This window comes from Periplaneta americana, chromosome 14 (assembly GCF_040183065.1).
Source record: "Periplaneta americana isolate PAMFEO1 chromosome 14, P.americana_PAMFEO1_priV1, whole genome shotgun sequence".
Taxonomy (NCBI): domain Eukaryota; kingdom Metazoa; phylum Arthropoda; class Insecta; order Blattodea; family Blattidae; genus Periplaneta; species Periplaneta americana.
The window spans coordinates 21,049,682-21,071,844 of record NC_091130.1 but is presented as its reverse complement, the minus strand read 5'-3'; the positions used below and the strand labels follow the sequence as shown (position 1 = coordinate 21,071,844).

The following is a 22,163-nucleotide window of genomic DNA, read 5'->3' as shown; positions in this document are numbered from 1 at the left end:
AAATAATGTTTATTTCCTTTAATATTTTCTTTACATGTTTTGTCCATTAATACCCATTATTTTGTATAGTATTTTAATATTTTTTCTACACAAATATTCCCATTTTAACGTAGTACACGCCATGTAATGTATCAGTCCAACAACTCCTCTATACCTGCTAATTCCAGATAAGAGTGGCCTTGTGGTACACTACATGGAAACTAAACGTAAACTAAATTCGTGGTGCTACAGCCCATGAAGGGTCAAGACCGACTAGCTGACTGCTGACCTCACGTCCACACGCCGACACAGAGATGAACGATCATACGTGGAAACTATATCAGGTAAAATAATTAATTAAAGTGTACTACTTAGAAAAAATTATGTAAAATTTAATTCAATTACTAGTCTAAATATTAAGTAGTACAAAACCTCTTTTTCTACTAAGCCAATTATGTAAGATCAATTTTAGGGCATTTTCAAGGGCATTTTTGAAAGATTTTTAGGTCATAAATGCATTGTTTTAGGACATTTTTTCATGATTTTGTAGGTCATCAAAATCCTAGCCCTAATCATCATCATCATCATCATCATCATCATCATCATCATCATCATCATGAGCGAGCCATTCCAGTTGTCACGAATGTTACATTTTAACTATTTTCAAACATTTTTATATTGAAAATGAAATGATTTTCGTCAACTTTTACAGTAGAATCTCTATTATCCATCTATATTCAACATTAAAACCCGAAACTAACTCCGATTCACCTTCAGCAAAATCAAAGGGAGTACGGTTAGTCTCAGCTAAACAAGAAGTAAACCAAATTATTGATAAAGGGAATATAAAAAAAATTATTCATATATAAACCTGAAAATCATGAACGGGGTGGACTGAACGGTTAATCGAAAAAGTCAGATAATCCGTACCATCAAACATTTTCGTAAATTTAGTGAATAATGCTTATAATTTCGTAATTTTCACTATGGCCTTGTTAGGCCTATTCAACATGCTAGGTACTGTACCAAAAATTCACTGATTTAGGGGAGAGTTGGGTAGTATCGGACATCGGGTAATATCGGACAGTGCGTTTCTCTCATCTACTATCATATGGTAGTATCTGAATGGCATGGTTACGTTTCTGGATAGTACCTGAATGACATGGTTACGTTTCTGGATAGTACCTGAATGACATGGTTACGTTTCTGGATAGTACCTGAATGACATGGTTACGTTTCTGGATAGTACCTGAATGACATGGTTACGTTTCTGGATACAGAAACGTAACCATGTCATTCAGATACTACCATATGGTGGTAAATGAAAGAAACGCACTGTCCACACCTGTGGAGTAACGGTCAGAAGCGTCTGGCCGCGAAACCAGGTGACCCGGGTTCGAATCCCGGTCGGGGCAAGTTACCTGGTTGAGGTTTTTACGGGGTTTTCCCTCAACCCAATACGAGCAAATGCTGGGTAACTTTCGGTGCTGGACCCCGGACTCATTTCACTGGCATTATCACCTTCATTTCATTCAGACGCTAAATAACGTAGATATTGATAAAGCGTCGTAAAATAACCCAATAAAAAAAGAAGAAACGCACTGTCCGATATTACCCGATGTCCGATACTACCCAACTGTCCCCTAACTCTGATTGTTAATGACGGGTTTTTAAGGGGCAAGAAAACTCTTTGTAATTGACTTCTGTGGGAAGATATGAATAGTGGATGTCTCAAGTTGTCAATTTACATACTTTATACACTTTAGCCTCGATTTTTATTAAATTGCACACAGTTGTGATGCCAGACTTATATTCTGAGATGAACCACAGTTTCTCGTTCTCTAAACCACTCAATTATTTGTATTTTTTTATACTTAGCCGTTAGCACAACACAATTTCTTTCGAAACCTGTGGAAGACATTTAATATAGAAGTTACATAGTAAGACAACTCAAACAGTAGAACGTACTGTGTACGGCTTAACATCTTGTAATAACTAAGGACTAGATTTTTATGTAATATCGTGTGAAATATGTACATATTTATGTAAGAAAAATAAACTAAATATGTACCAAAATATGTAAAATCATGAAAATATGTAATATCAATATGTGGCAGGTATAGGATAGATAAGACTCTCCAGTTGTGATTTCATAGAGCACCCGACTTTTTTTACCGCACACTTGATACATTACTATTTTTCCATCTGTAGTGAAAGCTTCGTCCATCGCAATCCATGATCTTATTTTTGTCATTAGGGTTGAAGATACAGGGGTCATTTTAGTTAGTCAAAAGCAGTAGATAAACTCACTTGCACTTTATACTGTAAGTACTAAAACTAGAGAACTGAGTGAAATGAATGACACAACAGAACTGCAAGCACTGTTTCGCTTTACTGGATTAGGAGAAAATAAGAGATGTGGGACACACGCATTTTAGCTGCTCCCTGTAAGAAACAAAGTAGCTACTAAAACCTCAAACTATAGGCATTTACAAACTGTTGTTTGAAAAGTGACATTCCTGTTTCATTCTGAAGAGTAGGATTATTCCAGCTGAGAACCATACTTTCTAATTGCTCAGAAAATCCCATTTCCGTATAAGATGTCAAGCAATAACCTGAAAAGCTATTTATTTTAATCTTTCAACATCTTTCCAGTTTGTTCCTTTACTCCAGCTACTTTTTAAATGTCGGCTACTTTATTACGGCTCATGCCAGACTTGACACGGGTTTTCCATGGAAGGATTAGGAAGAGGGTGAGTAAGATTGCAAATTGCATTGGAACGGCTTGTTAAGACGTGTGCAGAACAATAATAGTTCGAGACAAATCATGTCGCCTCGTCCACTCCACCGCATGAAGATAACGCTACTTTCTGAGTGATTTTTACATTACAAGGTAGTTGTGAGAAGATTGCCTTTTGTTCACTCATATTTACAGTGGGCGGTGTGGGGTGAGTGCCTCTACTACTTTCTGGAACTAAGGACGTTATGTTTCGTCCCGAAATATATATTTTCTTGGGTAGGTAAAAAGGCTTTTTAAATCTGTGTATTTCAAATTGTAAACTTCCCCAGCAGAAGTTTTTTTTTTTCCTTTTAGAGAAGTAAAAATGAATAAACTCCCTAAATATGTAGATTTATGTAATACCAAGCCATAATATGTAATATGGGATAAATATGTAAAAATATGTAGTATCAAATTTGATTATATTAATGGTAATTACAAGATTAGCAAAGATTTGTTATTTATATACGGTTAGGTTGAAAGGAATATAATATGTAATTATATAAAAAAATCCGGTCCCTAGTAATAACCCTCTCTAGAAAAAATAACGTGCTAATATAATGTACAGTACTTCATATATTTTTGTAACAAAAAAAATCCGAGAGAAGGATAGTCGGATAATCCGCCAGTCGGTTAATAGAGTGGCTGATACGGAGTTCTACTTATTAGAATCAATTTAGAAGATCAGTATCATTTTACTGAAAAAAAGTTATTGAATAAAATGTATTATTATTGCAGAAAATAAAAAAAAGGTTCCGTCACGGATGTTACAAGATTTGTGAACTCACTTCACACCTTATTAACAAAAAGTGCAAAACTCAAGTCTCTACCTCAAGCAAAAAAAAAAAAAAAAGAAAAAAAAAAAAGATTCATTCTTATAGTTTTCTTGTGAAAGCTATACTTACAAATCTCATGGCACTCAATTAGTTCACAAAAACATAATCGGTAAATATTTTATAGCTGTTTCTTCCGTGTCACGGATGTTACAGATGAGTTGATGTCCTTCATTTTCCAGTTCCAAAACAACTGTGACATTTCTAAGTCAAAATATTCACTTGGGCTGTAAGGTTGCTAATTGTTATTATGCAAATCTGGCTTTCACGTAGTAGCTCCCTGTAAAGCAGGTTTGAATAATTTCAAGGAAAATTTGTTCCGGGGTCGGATATCGAAAGATATCTTCAAATGCTCAACACATTCCTGGTACCTGAATTAAGAAGTATAGGACATCTTGACACACACCCAATATCAGCTTGAACAAAATGCGACAGCTTTTCCCGGGCAGATTTATTTTTCGCTTTGATGACATTCACTGACCCTCCAGATCTCCGTACTTATCAGTTCCAGATTTCTTTTTTTGGGACTATGTCAAGGAGAAGATCTATTCCACTCGCAAGGAGACAATTGCGGAATTACAGTCATTCCGCGCGACATGCTGGCACGTGTGATGGATAGTTTCCTGAGTCGACTGCGCACTTGTGAAGTGAATGAAGGAGGGCATTTACCGGATGTAATTGTAAAAAAATAAGCATCTGTTGGCATTAAAGTAAATGGCAAAATGTGTACATTGTTTACAAATAAACTGCATTTCTAGGTACACAAACATTCTTCTATAATTCTTTGTTCTTTTTATACCATACATTTTGCTCCACCTTGTATTTGAAGATAAAATCTGATGAGATATTTATGAAGTGTTTGAAGATAATGATGTACCCGTTAGCTATTTTGAATATTTTCAGTTAATACAATTTACCGCGAAGGTACGCTGGGCCGCAAAAGAAATGCCGATACAAAATTATATCGTTTTCCGAGGACTTTAGCAAACATGGCGAGGTGGAAAGCTATTTTCCTGAGAATAGCTTTTTTAAAAACATGCAAATAAGACTTTTATAACATGTTCACGTTATTATTTAATATTATTTTTATTTTACAACATTAATCGGAATAGCTACTACACGAAAATAGTTAAACTGCAGTTCAAATTGTATTCCACAGCCTTTCATGTAAGCTGTCATTGTTACAATCGAAATAATATACGGCCAGTTATGTTTCATATTATATTACTTACTTACTGGCTTTTAAGGAACCCGGAGGTTCATTGCCGCCCTTGCATAAGCCCGCCATTGGTCCCTATCCTGAGTAAGATTAATCCAGTCCCTACCATCATATCCCACCTCCCTCAAATCTATTTTAATATTATCTACCCATCTACGTCTCGGCCATTCCAAAGGTCTTTTTCCCTCTGGCCTCCCAACTAACACTCTATATGCATTTCTGGATTCGCCCATACGTGCTATATGCACAGCCCATCTCAAACGTCTGGATTTAATGTTCCTAAATATGTCAGGTGAAGGATACAATGCGCGCAGTTCTGCGTTGTGTAACTTTCTCCATTCTCCTGTAACTTCATCTCTCTTGGCCCCAAATATTTTCCTAAGAACCTTATTCTCAAAAATCCTCAATCTCTGTTCATCTCTCAAAGTGAGAGTCCAAGTTTCACAGCCATACAGAATAACCGGTAATATAACTGTTTTATAAATTCTAACTTTAAGATTTTTTGACAGCAGACTAGATGACAAAAGCTTCTCAACCGAATAATAACACGCATTTCCCATATTTATTCTGCGTTTAATTTCCTCCCGAGTGTCATTTACATTTGTTACTGTTGCTCCAAGATATTTGAATTTTTCCACCTCTTCGAAGGATAAATCTCCAACTTTTATAGTTCCATTTCGTACAATATTCTGGTCACGAGACATAATCATATACTTAGTCTTTTCGGGATTTACTTCCAACCCTATCTCTTTACTTGCTTCAAGTAGAATTTCCGTGTTTTCCCTAATCGTTTCTGGATTTTCTTCTAACATATTCACGTCATCTGCATAGACAAGAAGCTGATGTAACCTGTTCAATTCCAAACCCTCTGTGTTATCCTGAACTTTCCTAATGGCATATTCTAGAGCGAAGTTAAAAAGTTAAGGTGATAGTGCATCTCCTTGCTTTAGCCCGCAGTGAATTGGAAGAGCATCAGATATAAACTGGCCTATACGGACTCTGCTGTAAGTTTCACTAAGACACATTTTAATTAATCGAACTAGTTTCTTGAGAATACCAAATTCAATAAGAATATTATATAAAACTTCTCTCTTAACCGAATCATACGCCTTTTTGAAATCTATGAATAACTGATGTACTGTACCCTTATACTCCCATTTTTTTTCTCCAATATCTGTCGAATACAAAAAATCTGATCAATAGTCGATCTATTACGCCTGAAACCACACTGATGATCCCCAATAATTTCATATACATATGGAATTAATCTTCTCAAAAGGATTCGACAAAATTTTGTACGACGTCAACAAAAGTGATATTCCTCGAAAGTTACTACAGTTAGTCTTGTCCCCCTTCTTAAAAATAGGTACGATTATGGACTCCTTCCATTGTTCTGGTACATTTTCCTTTTCCCAAGTACAAGTTTATAAATTTCGCTAGATAATACGCTTCCACCCTCTTGTATTAATTCTGCTGGAATTTGATCAATACCTGGAGACTTGTACTTTTTTCAGATTTTCTATCGCAATTTCGACTTTAGAAAGTGTGGGTTCCGGTATAAATGGCTCAGCAGTTTGTATTTGAATTTCGTCCCGGTCATTTCTACTTGGCCTATGTATATTTAGTAGCTGTCCAAAATAGTTTTTCCATCTGTTAAGGACTGAATGAGAGTCTGCAAGCAAGTCACCATATTATATTAACAAAAAGAAATTATAATACTAACGTATTGTAATAACCCAAAATTATAATACAATAGTATATAAATATGTATTATAATATACTATGTAGGCATATTTATTTATATTATTATTATTTTATTTATAGTTTATTGAAGACATACACGAACAAGCTGAGTGATGTAATGATATCAGAGCAATAATAGAGTTTATATGCAATGCCTTCTGTGTATCTCTATTTCTATTGCTTCCTAAGCGAAGTCCTCGTAATACGATAATATTTCAAATCGATAGCGACTTCGTCTCGGCATATAGGCGAAGTTTCGGATGTTTCACCTATTAAGAGCAAAACAATAACGGAATGAATTAATGTAATAACGAGAAAATAGTAATATACGTTACAAGAGCGGTATGTTGACGTTTTCATGTTCGAGGAAAAGATTGTAAAAGCGAAACGTAGTTGAGCCTTTTTAATTTCCGAGAACATGAAAACAAACATACCGCTCGTGTATCGTACATTATTTCGTGCGAAGATCGTTTATTACATACCTGAAAGACGAATTTCTAATTAGTTGCAATGAAATCTCCATCTTGGTTTCTGTTTAATGACGGCAACTTCGGAAAACCTAAATATCTTTCTTCAACATTGTTGCTATAAAATGTTTTCTGTGTTTACTATACTCCAGCAGGCCGTGATATACGTCTGTCTTTTTTTCCCCCCCCAGTCTATAAATTCGAACTTAAAACAAACGGTAAGGTTATGTAATGATTTATTTTTCATTTTAATATTTTAACAATATTATTTATATAACACATTGCAGTAATAACATCGGCATCTGGAATCTTGTTGATTTCTTCACGGCTTCCTTAACGTTACTTGTATCAGGAATGCAATAAGTTTCGTGGAGTAGTAGACTTTACTTAATTTTTGCAAATATTAAAAAAAAAACAATAATTAACATTGCAATTTAGGTGAAATTGCAGTGGTAAGTTTCCAATTTATAATTATTACTATGTTAAACGTCTCTAAAAATAATATGTTAAAAGCCTAAAGCAGTAAAATGAATGTCGCGCTTAAGCGGTAAGAAGAGGGAAAATGTTATGTGTGTTACGTTGGGAATACTGAATGTGGTATTTCACACTTACCGCGTATTGGTCCTGTGCGGAAAACAAGCAAATATGCACGATCTCGCGCAAAATTTTTTTACAGTCTTCAACAATGTCGCCAACTTATGAAACAAATATTCAGCTCTAAAACACGCCAAACCACATCCATTTTACCAAATAATGCAGAGTGCGAAAAAGAGTAGTTTGACACACAAAATGTATTACGCAATTGAAAGTACTTATAATTAGAATTTTAAAAACATTTCTTGCATTACAATTAAGCAGAAAATTCCAAATAATTACTGATAACAAAATATCTAATTTTGATTTTTTTATATATAATTTAACCTTTGATAACACTTTAATATTTTAATTTCTCTGAGATTCGAAACGTCCATTTCAAATTAGGAAACAATTAGGACGTTTGTTATTTGAATTTCATTGAGTCGGTATGTACAGAAAATCATAACATTCATAACATATCGTTGTTTTTGTTGCTGTTATTCTTGTTGTCATTTAGTCAACTGTCTTTTAATTGTATTTTCAAAACAATCATTTTACAAACTACTGTTTGTAGGCGGCGTGAATGCTGAGTCTTTATGAAATCATATCAAAAAAGTAAATCAGTAGTAGGCCTATTGAAACTCCTTGAAGAGCGAAGTGTCTGTTAGAAAACGAGTTTTAAAATTGTCACAAAGTCTCAACTATAAAATTGAATACAGAATGTAACACACACAAATTATGAACACAAAGACAACATAATGATATAATTAACCCAGATTCTTTGCATAAATAAATAATGTAGTTGATTTTAAACGTTAAAAATACAAACGTTTCTTCACTCAATCTTTATTTTGATGCTAATTTTATGTAGAGATTGAAATATAAAGGTCTCAAATCTAGTTTAATTAATTCTATGGCCAAGAACCAGTAGCAAACGATCTGTTCGCTTGCATCGGGGAATCTACAAAACCTGAATTTAATATATTCTGCAAAATGCCCACAAGCTTAAAACAAAAAAGACGATCGCTAGCCGCAATGTTCTTCGGTAGTAGATTATTGTAATTACGTATACACATAATGGAACTTAATACAGTATAAGTTAATAGTCTTTATATTTATTGACGTTCCACAAATATTATTGTGTGACACTAATATCACTTTGCTTACAGCATTAAAGGCTTATAATAAAATGTGTTTAAATTTGTATTCGCATTCTGAATGCAATGACGTACAATTTAAGATATTTTATTGAACTTTATAATACTTTCCCCCCTTTTTTGCTGTTTAACTCAATTGGAAATACAAATTTATAGCAATAAAGTAATATAATAATTATGACTCTTTACACATTAATTAAAGATGGGAAGGGAAATTCACCTAGATATTAAAAACTCAAGATCTTTTTAGTTCTACTAGTAGAAAAAAATTAATTATACAGGACAATAAATATCAATAAGAACAAAATTGACATTTATTAATGGTGAACTACAAAATAATAATGAACTTCTGGGAAGAAAAATTCATTTAGACGTTAAAAAATTAATTTCTTTTTAGGTCTACTAGTAGAAAAATAAATTAATTAAACCGAACATTTAATAATGAAATAGAACAGAATTGAACATTTATTAATGGTAAACTAGAAAAAAATAATAAACTTCTGGGAAAGAAAATTCATATAGAAATGAAAAAATAAAGTTCTTTTTAGTTCTACTAGTAGAAAAAGAAATTAATTAAACCAGAAATTAAATACCGTATAAATAAGAACAGAATTTAACATCTGTTAACGGTAAACTAAAATAAAGCAATAATAAACTTCTGTGAAGACAAATTAATCTAGACATTACAAAATGAAGTTCCTTTTATTTCTACTAGTAGAAAAAGAAATTAATTAAACTAGAAATTAAATATAAATAAGAACAGAATTTAACATTTGTTAACGGTAAACTAAAATAAAGCAATAATAAACTTCTGTGAAGACAAATTAATCTAGCTATTACAAAATGAAGTTCATTTTAGTTCTACTAGTAGAAAAAGAAATTAAATTAAATTAAACTAGAAATTAAATATAAATAAGAACAGAATTTAACATTTGTTAACGGTAAACTAAAAAAAAAAAAAAAAAGAAAATAATGAACTTCAGAGAAGATAAATTCATCTAGACATTAAAAATGAAATTATTTTCAGTTCTACTAGTAGAAAAAGACATTAATTAAACCGGAGTAAATTAAAACAGAATTAATATTTATTAATGGTAAACTATATACAGGGACATCATTTTATTTTTATTTCAATTTTTATTGTACCTGAGTTTTTGAATGTACTTCACTCCCACCCCTTCAACCGTCTTCCACACAGATCCAAGACCGCATATACAGTCATAGTAGCCACAGTACGTTCCAAAAATATGTTCGCATTTTCCAGTGACGAAAGAGCTTTCAATATTGAATCATTTTCGCACAGGTACTGTCGTCCATTTGCCTACGTCGTATCCCTGTTTCCCCAACCAGCTTTTATATTCGCCAACTAGTGGCTGGGCTGTCTTAGCTCTTTTCTGAGAACATTAATTTCTGTTAGGAATTGGACGTCTACGTAATATTATACAACTGTTTAAAATAACTTAAATAAAAGGGCCTCGTTAAGTAATTAACTGTCACCTGATTTCCCTCCTTTCTACGACCCTACGACATAACCACTTGGACGGACAGTAGATATATGTCTGAGTAATTTTATCTTTTCGGGCAGAAGTGAAGATTGAATTTACAGTACGTAAGGTACTCTTTTATAGAGTAGGTACAGAATTATTTCAACATGAGGTACTAGTACGAAGAACTGGTAATTGGAATTAAGTACAATATGCTATAATGCGATAATATGCACATTAGAACTGAAGTCTGTATCGAAATGTGTTTAAATATCCATATTATGATTATTTTTCAATTTAACTTCATTCTCTATATTGTACGCTAATGTGCTGTAGACAGTATAATATACACTGCATAATGAATACGTCCACATGGACAGCACAGTTCGTGAGTAAAAACACGCATTGTTAATACTGTACTGTATTTTGATTAAACAAAAACCTAATGAAAATGATTAAACTCAAAAGCGCAATATTTCCTAGTTTACATAAATGGATGAACTATTTTTCTTCCCTCCTATAGCTAGTAAAGTGATTTGTTTGTATATTACGTCAGTATCATCGAACTCCAGTCGTGGAAGGGGATAGCAAACGGCGTTGTTCCAGGGATATAGGCAAGTTAATATTAAAAATGTTAGTAAAAATAAAATGATGTCCCTGTATATACAGGAAGCACAACAAGGAAAATCTGACGAGACTATTGAGTTATTCAAAAGCCAGGACGCTATTGAAACTTCCAGAGCGTTCGCCAGGAAACGGGTTTAATTTTTTTTTATTGGTCGTTTAGCAGGTGGATTGCGTTTGAGCCAATCGTTGTTTATAAGGGTATCATAAGCGCCAATAACGACATAACTAAAGCGCCAATGACGACATAACTAAAGTGCCAATATTAACATTATTAAAGCGCTAAAGTAAATATAATAGTGGAAAATGAAATCACCCCTGAGAATGATTTGGCAATACTGCTACAAAGGTGTGTCGTGTATAAATGCCATGCATTTACAAGTATCGAAAAATATGTTCTCTATAATGGGTGGTGGTTCAAGTAGAATTGTAACTAACGACAAAATCACAGATATTTTAAGCAGCTTTGAACGTTCAGGTACTGGATAGCCGTTTCACGAAATAGTTGTAAGGGTGGAGCATAGGATCAGTTACAAGACAATACGACAGGAGTTAAATGAGGTAGAAAAGACTTCGTTGAATGGGACAGCTATTTTCAATAGCTATGTAGAGGAAAAGAAGGAAGTCTATTCATGTTGCTCCCAAAAATTTAATTTGAAAGAAGCTGTATTACAATTTGAAAAATATACAAGCCAAGCTTTGACTATTAAACGCGAAAAATTTCTGTATGTTGGATATTGATAGTGAAATCGTTACGTTAACAACTCAAACTAATTTATAACATTCATGCAATGAGCAAATCGATGTTTTAGCAAATGACACATCTATGTATGTCCAAATTTGTTCCGCAACTGTACAGTATCGGAACAAGAGAATACAGTCGTTTCATTTCAAATGACATTTATCACACTAATCAATATGTGAATATAATTAACTTATTTCCGCAGTTATGTTACAAAATTTGCATTTATATTTATTTTGCACGTGTTGCATAGTGATATTTTAAGTAGGTTATAGGCCTACGGTCATTGGCACTTTTATAATGCTGTCATTAGCGCTTATACAATATTTTCTCCCACAAATTGACGCTTATGATCGACAGCCCGTTTAATTTCCCTTATTTTACCTATAATGCCTATAGAAGTGGGGACGTCAGCAGAGCATAGAGATCTCCACTGAGACAAACACAGGACAGAACATTAACAAGAAGCATTCGTCTATACCCTAGGCGGGATACGAAACTACGTACTTCGGACCGCGCAGCCTAAGGGGAGCGCGCCTTAGACCGCGTAAGCAACCAGGCCTAGCGGAAACAGGTTCGTTCAGTTAAATGCCGTCGATCTTTTAGTGTTGTAGATCGAACGACACTGCTGAAGAAATAGTGTGTACATTTCCCCTGGATCAAGAGTACAAAGGCATTGTGTTGCGCAATATGGACAGATAATACAGGCTGAAGGGACATCAAGGTTAGAGCATTAGTATACAGCTGACTTCCATTCACTACAGTTAACTTTACTTCGTGGCAATGTAGTACACATTAGAACAACAAATATAGTAGAGCAGCCGTGGCGAAAACGCGACTCACGAGCACATTGTGGCTCGCAGTGCAGTTCCCTTGCTTCATACCTACAACCCCCACCCTCTCACTCACTGGAGTCAAACTCCGTTCCATTTGTATTTGTCTCTGACCTGCGAGTGGCGTATCGTCGCAATGTCTCTCTCGAAACCATGCACCTCTACTTATAAGAACGAAAGTTTCAAGTAGGATGGGAGGACGCATTTTTTTGTTTGCTGACAATATGATGAGAATATTAACTGTATGATTTGTTCACAAGTATTACTAGGAATACGGTTGTATAACATAAAACGGCATTATAAGTTACTACATGTTATTGATGAAACATTAAAAGGTTAAGTGTTGTTATTATTATTATTATTATTATTATTATTATTATTATTATTATTATTATTATTATTATTATTATTATCTCTGTACGTCGTTCTCTTTTCAGTAGATGTACGAATAATGCGGTTAGATCTTCAATTTAAACTCAGAGATTTACAATGTGATGTTAAATGAAAGCTAGATGTAAGGACTTGACAAATGTTGAACTTTTGAAATCTTTGGCAAAAAATAAATACTTGAAGCTTCGTTCTTTCGCTTGCTCTGTTGAAGCCATGTTCGCTACAACTTACGTTTGTGAAAAATTATTTTCAATAATGAAAATAGTAAAAATCACATTTAGATCACGACCGACAGACAAATACCTTCGTGATCAACTACGACTGGCAGTAAGTGACATAATTTCTGATTTTGAAACTCTGCCGCAGAGACATTCTGAAGACAATTAATTTTAGGTTATGACAATATGTCCTATGTTTTCTTGTTCATTTCTTTCTTCGTTACACGTACTAAACATTAGTTTGTAGCCTTGTACTGTATATAATTTTATTTAAGTGCTTGACGTAAGGAAATTGAAAAACCGTTAATAAGTCAGACAGTTGCTTCACTTCCCCTTCGGGTGTCCGTCTCCCTCCATAGGTGCTATGCACGTTGCAGCTTACACAGTGGCTCGGCGCACGATGGCATTTTCGCCACGGCTGTAGTAGAGCGTCGATAATCCGAACTAATTCATATTCATATTCCGATTTGTTCGGATTTTCGAACGTAGAAAAAAAAACGACACAAAAAGTAATTTTACCTGCTTATTGTATTAACTTTAAAGATTTCAATAGGCCTACATAGTGTAGTACAAACAACATTAGACAGATTTTAAAAAGTTTTCGATCTTTTTTGAATTTTTACTGAGCTTCATATCTTTGCAGCCAAGTCTCTAACGTGTCGTAGGTAGGCAAGTTGTGTTACCGTACACTCTGGCATTTTATCCAGCCAATTTATAGTCCTGCTGTAGAGCATTGAAAGCTTCAGCGTGAGTAGGCCCAGGACTTTTTTCATTCTGGTTTTCAGCTATGTCGTCAAATGCTTTTTCAAACGCACGTAAAAAATGAGGATTCGGGTTCGGATTTTCGAAGGTTCAGATTATTGACATTCGGATTATCAACGCTCTACTGTATTCATTTATGTACACGGATATTACGAAGAAATCGTACAAAAAGTGAAAATTATGCTATGTGGTTAAGGAAATACTCTGGTGTTCAAAATTATGTAATTAATAAAATTCAGATTAGTACTCGTAAAATAATAAAGTAAGATAGACTGCCCCACTTTTGATATAAAAGAGAAGCTACATAAATCACATTCTAACTGAAGACAAACTCGTTACACAGACTATAAGGCAAAAAGAGTATCCTACAAAATTGTTGAGAAAGTTAGCTCAACAAACAGGTATGTCAAAGACAACAGCTCACAAAATGACGAAATTTTTAAAACTCAAGCCTTGTAAAACTACAGTCGATGATAATTGAAATGAAATGGACCATGTGCTTATGGTTAAATTCGATCGGTAGAGACGAATATGCGGATGACGTGAATATGTTAGGAGAAAATCCACAAACTATTAGGGAAAACACTGGAATTTTACTTGAAGCATGTAAAGAAATAGGTTTGTAAGTAAATCCCGACAAGACAAAGTATATGATTATGTCTCGTGACCAGAATATTGTGCGAAATGAAAATATAAAAATTGGAAATTTATCCTTTGAAGAAGAGGAAAAATTAAAATATCTTGGAGCAACAGTAGCAAATATAAATTACACTAAGGAGCAAATTAAACGGAGAATAAATATGGGGAATGCCTGTTATTATTCGGTTGAGAAGCTTTTGTTATCCAGTCTTCTCTCAAAAAAGCTGAAAGTTAGAATTTATAAAACAATTATATTACCGGTTGTTTTGTACGATTGTGAAACTTGGACTCTCACTTTGAGATAGGAACAGAGGTCAAGAGTGTTTGAGAATAAGGTGCTTAGAAAAATATTTGGGGCTAAGAGGGATGAAGGTACAGAAAAATGGGGTAAGTTACGCAACGCAGAACTGCACGCATAGTATTCTTCACCTGACATAAGAATTAGAGATGGGCAGGGCATGTTACACGTATAGACGAATCCAGAAAAGGATTAAGTTATAGAGTGTTAGTTTGGAAGTCGGAAGGAAAAAGACCTTTGGGGATGCCGAGACGTAGATGGGTAATATTAAAATAGATTTGAGGGAGGTGGGATATGATGATAGAGAGTGGATTAATGTTGTTCAGAATAGGGAGCGATGGCGGGCTTATGTGAGGGCGGCAATGAACCTCCAGATTGCTTAAAAGCCGTAAGTAAGTAGTAATTAAGTAAGAGGCGAAATTCAGCGTGTGTATAGAAATCGTTTCAAAAGATGTAAACTACTATATAGGAGGGTTTGATCGGCCATCAGTTCTATTTTCGTTGCAGAAGGAACAGTCTGTTTTTGATCGGAAATCAATCTTCCATCAGATTTGATCAACAGGGTTTTGTTAATTAGTAACTGATTGTTGATGAGGTGTATGTTGTTTATGGTAAAGTTACAGTAATTTATACCTGCAGGAAATATTTAAAGTAGGTTATTAGAAGAGGCCTATATTGTTCTAAAGTGACTTAATAGATTCTTCTGGTGAAGAAATTTTCAAACAATGTGAAGAAATATTTCGTAAATATCCATAAGCGATGTGTGACGTCATATGGCGAATGACGTTGTGATTTTCGACCGGGACCCAAAGATTAGGCCTATAAGTACCTATAAGATAAGCCAATAAATTGCATCTAACGTATAATTCGTGAGATTTTATTGCCGAAGGCGACATGCTGAATCACCGCTAAGCGCCGTATTTTTAATACAACTTCTAAAGGACAATAAATATTCAACAATATTGTAATATTCCAACTGCTTAAATAAACTAATAATAGAACTACGTATGATCAAGAAGTGGTACAACTTTCCTATCTGGGATAAAGTAGTACTAAAGCCCGATACTCTTCCACGTATGATAAAGTCCTAGGCCCGGTTGCAGAAATGCAAATCAAATCAGTTCCTGGTCATTAATCAGTCGACGTCTGATTTATTTGAGTGTTCATTGCGTTGCAGAAAGTGAATCTCCAATCAACTTGTCCCGATTTACTAATCGCTGATTTGAGAAAGAAATGCAAGTGACATCAGCGCTATTTAGCAACCACGGCCAATTTGATTCTCTTCAAGAGAGGAGAAACAAATGCATCGAGTGCTCGCTGATCAAAAAAAAAAAAAAAAAAAACAAATGAATGCTTTTGCAGTTTTGTTGTTTCTGTAGAAGTAAAACAGGCGGATTTCATCTGTATAGACTACAGAATAAATTAAAAGCATGAGGGACCAATTTTTTTTTCATAATTATAGAGCTCTCTTATTAAACATCTTACAGGCCTTTATGAATGTAATAAAAAAATAGGAAGGCGGATGATGTTTCGATGAAACAGAAAAAAAAAAAAACTTTTAGGCCTAATCTTTCGATCCCGGTCGAAAATCACGACGTCATTCGCCATATGACGTCTCACATCGCTTATGGATATTAACGAAATATTTCTTCATATTGCTTGAAAAATTTCTTCACTATAGTCGCGACGCTGTTATTTCCGGCGTGACTCCGTCTCTTTGCTTACGTCTTAGAAAGTGAAGTCTCTATAAAGTCTAGGTAGGTAGTATCTTTCGCCATTTTTGTTCTTTCGTTGCCGAGCTACCGGACGAGGGATCTATTTGCCACACCGTTGAACATTATCATGTCGTAGCTCCTATGATAATAAATCAAACGCACTGTAATTCAGCAAATAATTGAGCGGCAAATAACGTCCTCGTGTGCTTTCTGCTAACGCCAACGAAAGAGCCAAAATGGCAGGCGATTATATTAAATATTTATCGACCCTTCTTTATCTTCATCAGCGAATCACAAGACGCACACGTTTAAATGTAGCCGACCTGCAACGTGATTGGCTGCCGGAAATAAGAGCGACGGGACTATAGAAGAATTTATTAAGTCACTTCAGATCAATATAACTACCTACTTTAAATATTTCCTGCAGATATAAATTACTGTAACTTTACTATAAACAACATACACCTGATCAATAATCAGTCATTAATCAGCAAAACTCTGTTGATCAAATCTAATGAAATATTGATTTCCGATCAAACACTGATTGTTCTTTGTGCAACGAAAATAGAACTGATAGCCAATCAAACCCTCCCTGATCGTTGATTATATCTGATCTGTTTTTCTGCAACTGAGCCTTAGGAATAATTTTTCGGTCTCGGTCAAAAATCACAACGTCATTCATCATAATTATGAAGTCAGACATTGCTTATAGATATTTACGAAATATTTTTTCATATTCTTTGAAACTTTCTTCATCAAAAGAATGTATTAAGTCACTTTAGAACAAGACCGTATAGTTACCTACTTTAAATATCCCTATAGGTAACTTATAAATAATGTAACCATATAAACAACATACACCTGATCAACAATAAATCACTAATCACCATAAATCTGTTGATCAAATCGGATGGAAGATTGATTTCCGATCAAATACAGATTATTCTTTCTGCAATAAAAATAGAACTGAAGGCCAATCAATCCCGCCTTGATCGTTGATCATATCTGATAGGTTTTTCTGCAACCGGACCTAATACTGTAAAATATGCGTTCAATTGTATGGGCGTGATTGCTATGGAAACAGTATTTCAAATGTTTTCTTAAAGTTGTCAGTGCAAAATTTAATATAGGCCTACTAGCAAAATTATAAGAAATAGAATAGTAATGGACAACTAACATAGACCTACCTATTCAAAAACTACTACAGTATAATATTTTCACATAAAGTAACAATATATGAAATTCATAAAATAGAAGGAATAGCTTTCTTTAAAAATCAATATAATATTTGCCGTATAATATTTGTAAAATCAATAATGATTTATTCTTCCGTGCAGGAATTCAATTGTTTGCGCGTGATCGTTATGAAAATAGTCTTTCAAACTTTTTGTTAAATTAGTGAATGTACTAATACAATAATTACAAGAAATGAAAATATATTTTCGTCGGCCTGGGTAGCGTAGTCGGTATAGCGCTGGCCTTCTGTACCCGAGATTGCGAATTCGATCCCGGCCCAGGTCGATGGTGTCATTTAAGTGTGTTTAAATGCGACAGGCTCATGTCAGTAGACTTACTTGAATGTAAAAGAACACCTGCGAGACAAAATTCCGGCACACCGTTGACGCTGATATAACCTCTGCAGTTGCGAGCGTCGTTAAATAAACCATAATTTAATTTAAAATATATTTTCAATAATATTTCTAACAGGTAATTAAAATATCAACAATCATGCTAAATACTTAAATAAACTTGGGGAGAGTTGGGTAGTATCGGACATCGGATAATATCGGACAGTGAGTTTCTTTCATCTCCCACCAGATGATAGTATCTGAATGACATGGTTACGTTTCTATGATGTAGCATAGGCTACAGAAACGTAACCATGTCATTTAGGTAGAAGAAAGAAACGCACTGTCCGATATTACCCGATGTCCGATACTACCCAACTCTCCCCTAAAATATTTGTGAAAGCGTAGGTATATCTCTATCTAAAGACATTATCACGCACCGTATGGTACCGGTAATGTAAATTATTAAATTTTTTAGGCATTCAATTATTTATGCAATATTGTTATGACGACCGTATTTCAAATGTTTTATTAATTTGGCAATGCGTTAATAGAATTGAAATAGTATTAAACGTAATATAAATAGATTTATAATGTAAATTAAATTAGAATTACATTCATTTTATTATAAAGTAATGAAATTGAATGTCGAAAAAGTTTAATTCTATTCAGGGAAATAAATAATCTGAAATATCTACGAAGGTTTAGTTTTTTTCAGATTTTCCTGTGAACTACTAAAACATTAATGCAATCCAACCGCCTCTAAATATCGCATGACTTCAACGAGGACATCGTAGGTCGAGTAAATGTTCAATATTTCACGCACTTACGCATGCGACAGCGGTATAAACCAACTGCAATTGAGCCGTATTTTGTACGTCACCAGCATGGAAGTTAAATCATAGGCTTCCATTTATTAATTGAAATCGTCACGATATTAAAATTATATATAGACTCACATACAATAAAATTAATTGAAATGCTTTCGGCGTTGAGGAAAAAAAATATATAAAAATATTGTAATGTGCAGTACTAAGAAGTAAAAATTCAGGGATTAAGTTCGTTAATGTAAAAATATAAATACTATTGATACTCTACATAAAACTCTAGTTAGGAGTAAGCTAGAGTATGCGTCTGTAATATGCTCACCTCAGTTCCAGTCCCATCAGATGCAAATAGAAAGGATACAGAAAAGATTTTTACGTTATTTATATTTTAAAAAACATCACGTGTCGTCTTATGACAAGCAAATTTCATATAATGTTACTTTTTTATTTAATTATAAAACTTAAAATCTCGACGATTAATAAACAGTCAAATTTACTCTATAAGTCTGTTAACGGTATATTGAATAACTGTGATTTTCTTAAATTCCTTCAGTTCAATGTAAAAAGAACAGAATTACATCATAGGCAACCTTTTATTATCCCTATTCCTAGAACTGCTTTCTTCAAGAACTCTCCATTGTTTGTTATGTGTAATACTTACAACTCTCTGTCTTTAAACTGTGATTCTCAATTGGATTTCAGTTTTACAATTGAACAATTTCATGCAATATTAAAAAGAATTGTATTTCCTTAGATATTTAAATTATGAAGAAGTGTATTATAATGTTTTTACTCTAGTTTTTAAATAATTTTGCATCATTATATTGACATTTGGTACTATATTAACTTTAATATTATATTCTAGCATCTATTACCATTATGTATTTTCTTTCTTTCGTTTGTGTTGTTTGTTTTGTTGTTTTTTTTCTCTTATTGTGTATTTTGTTTATGTATCTGTGTAAGCCACCTGTAATTGGAAGCCTGCTTCTGTTGGTGGTGGATTTAAAATAAAATAAAATAAAAAATAAAATAAATATTCAGAAAACTAAAGGAGCTAGAATATGAAGAGTTCGCGGGAAAAACGATGAATGTCACATTTCTGTTAAGGATTAGATAATGATCTAATTGAGTCTATAACTGCAAGATGTAGTGCTGTTTCTATAGAAAATAAAGGAAAAGATTACTGTATTCGTGGTGATAATTCTACTTTTTACCATTTTTCATAAGAACAACATTAAATTTCGTAGTGATCCATTGAATTACATAATGACATCAACCTTAACGAAACTGTGACATTCGTCGTTTTTCCCACGAACTCTTCATATGTTTAACTGTTTTTAAGTTTTATATGTTTTGTGTGCAATTTAACTGTATTGAATTCATTTGACGAAAGTGTATATCTAATCTATTATACTAAACATCATAATGAATTAGTAGTGTATACATCTAAAACTACAAGTTATTATTGTTATTAACATAATTTAAATAATAAATGTATCATTACTAATATATTTTAATTGTTTCGTGACATTAAAGCATTGTTCATAAGACGATATTCTTGCCATCTGTAGGAAGACATCTCAAATGCTGAACAAGCATTTAAAAAATATTGTGATGTTCAAGCGGCGACAAACGCAATAAATTTCACGTGATTTGGGAATATTATTAGTAGTTACTAAGCTTTAGGAATTGAAATGCTTTCGGCGTTGAGGAAAAAAAAAAAAAGATAAAAATATTGTAATGTGCAGTACTAAGAAGTAAAAATTCAGGGATTAATTTCGTTAATGTTCATTATATCCAGAAAACTAAAAGAGCTAGAATATGTTTAACTGTTTTTAAGTTTTACCTCTGTTGTGTGTAATTTAACTGTACTGAATTCATTTGACGAAAGTGTATATCTAATATATTATACTAAATATCATAATAAATTAGTAGTGTATACATCTAAAATTACAAGTTATTATTGTTATTAACGTAATATAAATAATAAATGTATCATTACTAATATATTTTAATTGTTTCGTGACATTAAAGCATTGTTCATAAGACGATATTCTTGCCATCTGTAGGAAGACATCTCAAATGCTGAACAAGCATTTAAAAAATATTGTGATCTTCAAGCGGCGACAAACGCAATAAATTTCACGTGATTCGGGAATATTATGTGTAGTTACTAAGCTTTAGGATTAGCTATGAACTGTAGAAAAGACAAGTTTAAGAACTTACCTCTTCGGCATGATGCAAGTATTCCCCGTGTCCGCCTCCAACATTGTTGTCTTCTTCTTGTCCACAGTTCATCAGCAGCGGGGTCACGTGGTGCTCCCACGAGTCTTCGCCCATCTCCATAGTAACACTGTTTTTCTTGAAAAACGTCAACACACTACGTCTTGAATCTTCTTCCTACTAAAGTAAAATAAAGACGAAAAACTTTTCAAAAATATAACGCTTTTAACACGGACTGTTAAAAAATCATTAGAAACTTCACCCCCGCTTTATGGTGGGGGGTGTGTTTATAAACAGAGGGTATAAAATCCAGCTCTTTACAATAAAAAAAAGAACCACCACCACGTAAAAGATATTCACTCGATAAACTAGAACAATAGTTGCAGGAGATATAGAGGCAATTATTGTTAGCCGGTCAACTGATGGGATATCGACTGCTGGACGACGTTGAACAAGCTTTTCACAGCGGTGTGCAGCGGTGGTGGTAGTGGTGGTGGAGGGAGAGAGTCAGAGAGAGAGACAGAGACGGAGAGAACTGCAACTGCACGGCCGACTTCCGCTAGTACCGCGTTGGGTTTGATGGTTGGCTTGCTCGGCCTCCTGCCTTGCCCCTGCATACAGTGCCCACCATTCTCCGCCACACCAGCTAATTTCGCCAATTTTATTAATCGGTTTTCCGCACTAACGACACAATAATTTGGGCGACGTATAAAGTCGCTGATATATTCGCACACAAAGCTTTTATATGTTTTCTGTACTTGTGTTAGTCACTGTTGTGTTATTTCGCGTTATATGTGTACTTAATTTCAATGTTTTACACTTAAAATCATTCGTATAACTGTAAAATACTCTATCTCTCTCTGAAATACGATTCTAAAACGCGATATAGGCTATTACTCACATAGAAACTTTGAATATGTTATGTCAATTTCTGTATTATTTCGCATTATATGATTCTAAACACAAATTCAGTTGTATATTCACATAGAAACTTTGCATATGCTTATGTCAATTTCTGTATTATTTCGCATTATATGATTTTAAACACGAATTCAGTTGTATGTTCACATAGAAACTTTGCATATGC

At 33.8% G+C, this 22,163-nt stretch overlaps 1 protein-coding gene across 1 annotated transcript in view; it reads right to left on the bottom strand.

Annotated features, from left to right (window-relative positions):
- Positions 1–21,841, bottom strand: part of ara (araucan) — a 699,589-nt gene extending 677,748 nt beyond the window's left edge. The window contains exon 1 of the mRNA XM_069845092.1: positions 21,080–21,841. Within this exon, the coding sequence (XP_069701193.1) occupies positions 21,080–21,199 (120 nt within the window). The 5' untranslated portion in view covers positions 21,200–21,841. The remainder of the gene's footprint in view (positions 1–21,079) is intronic.
- Between the last annotated feature and the right edge of the window lie 322 nt (positions 21,842–22,163).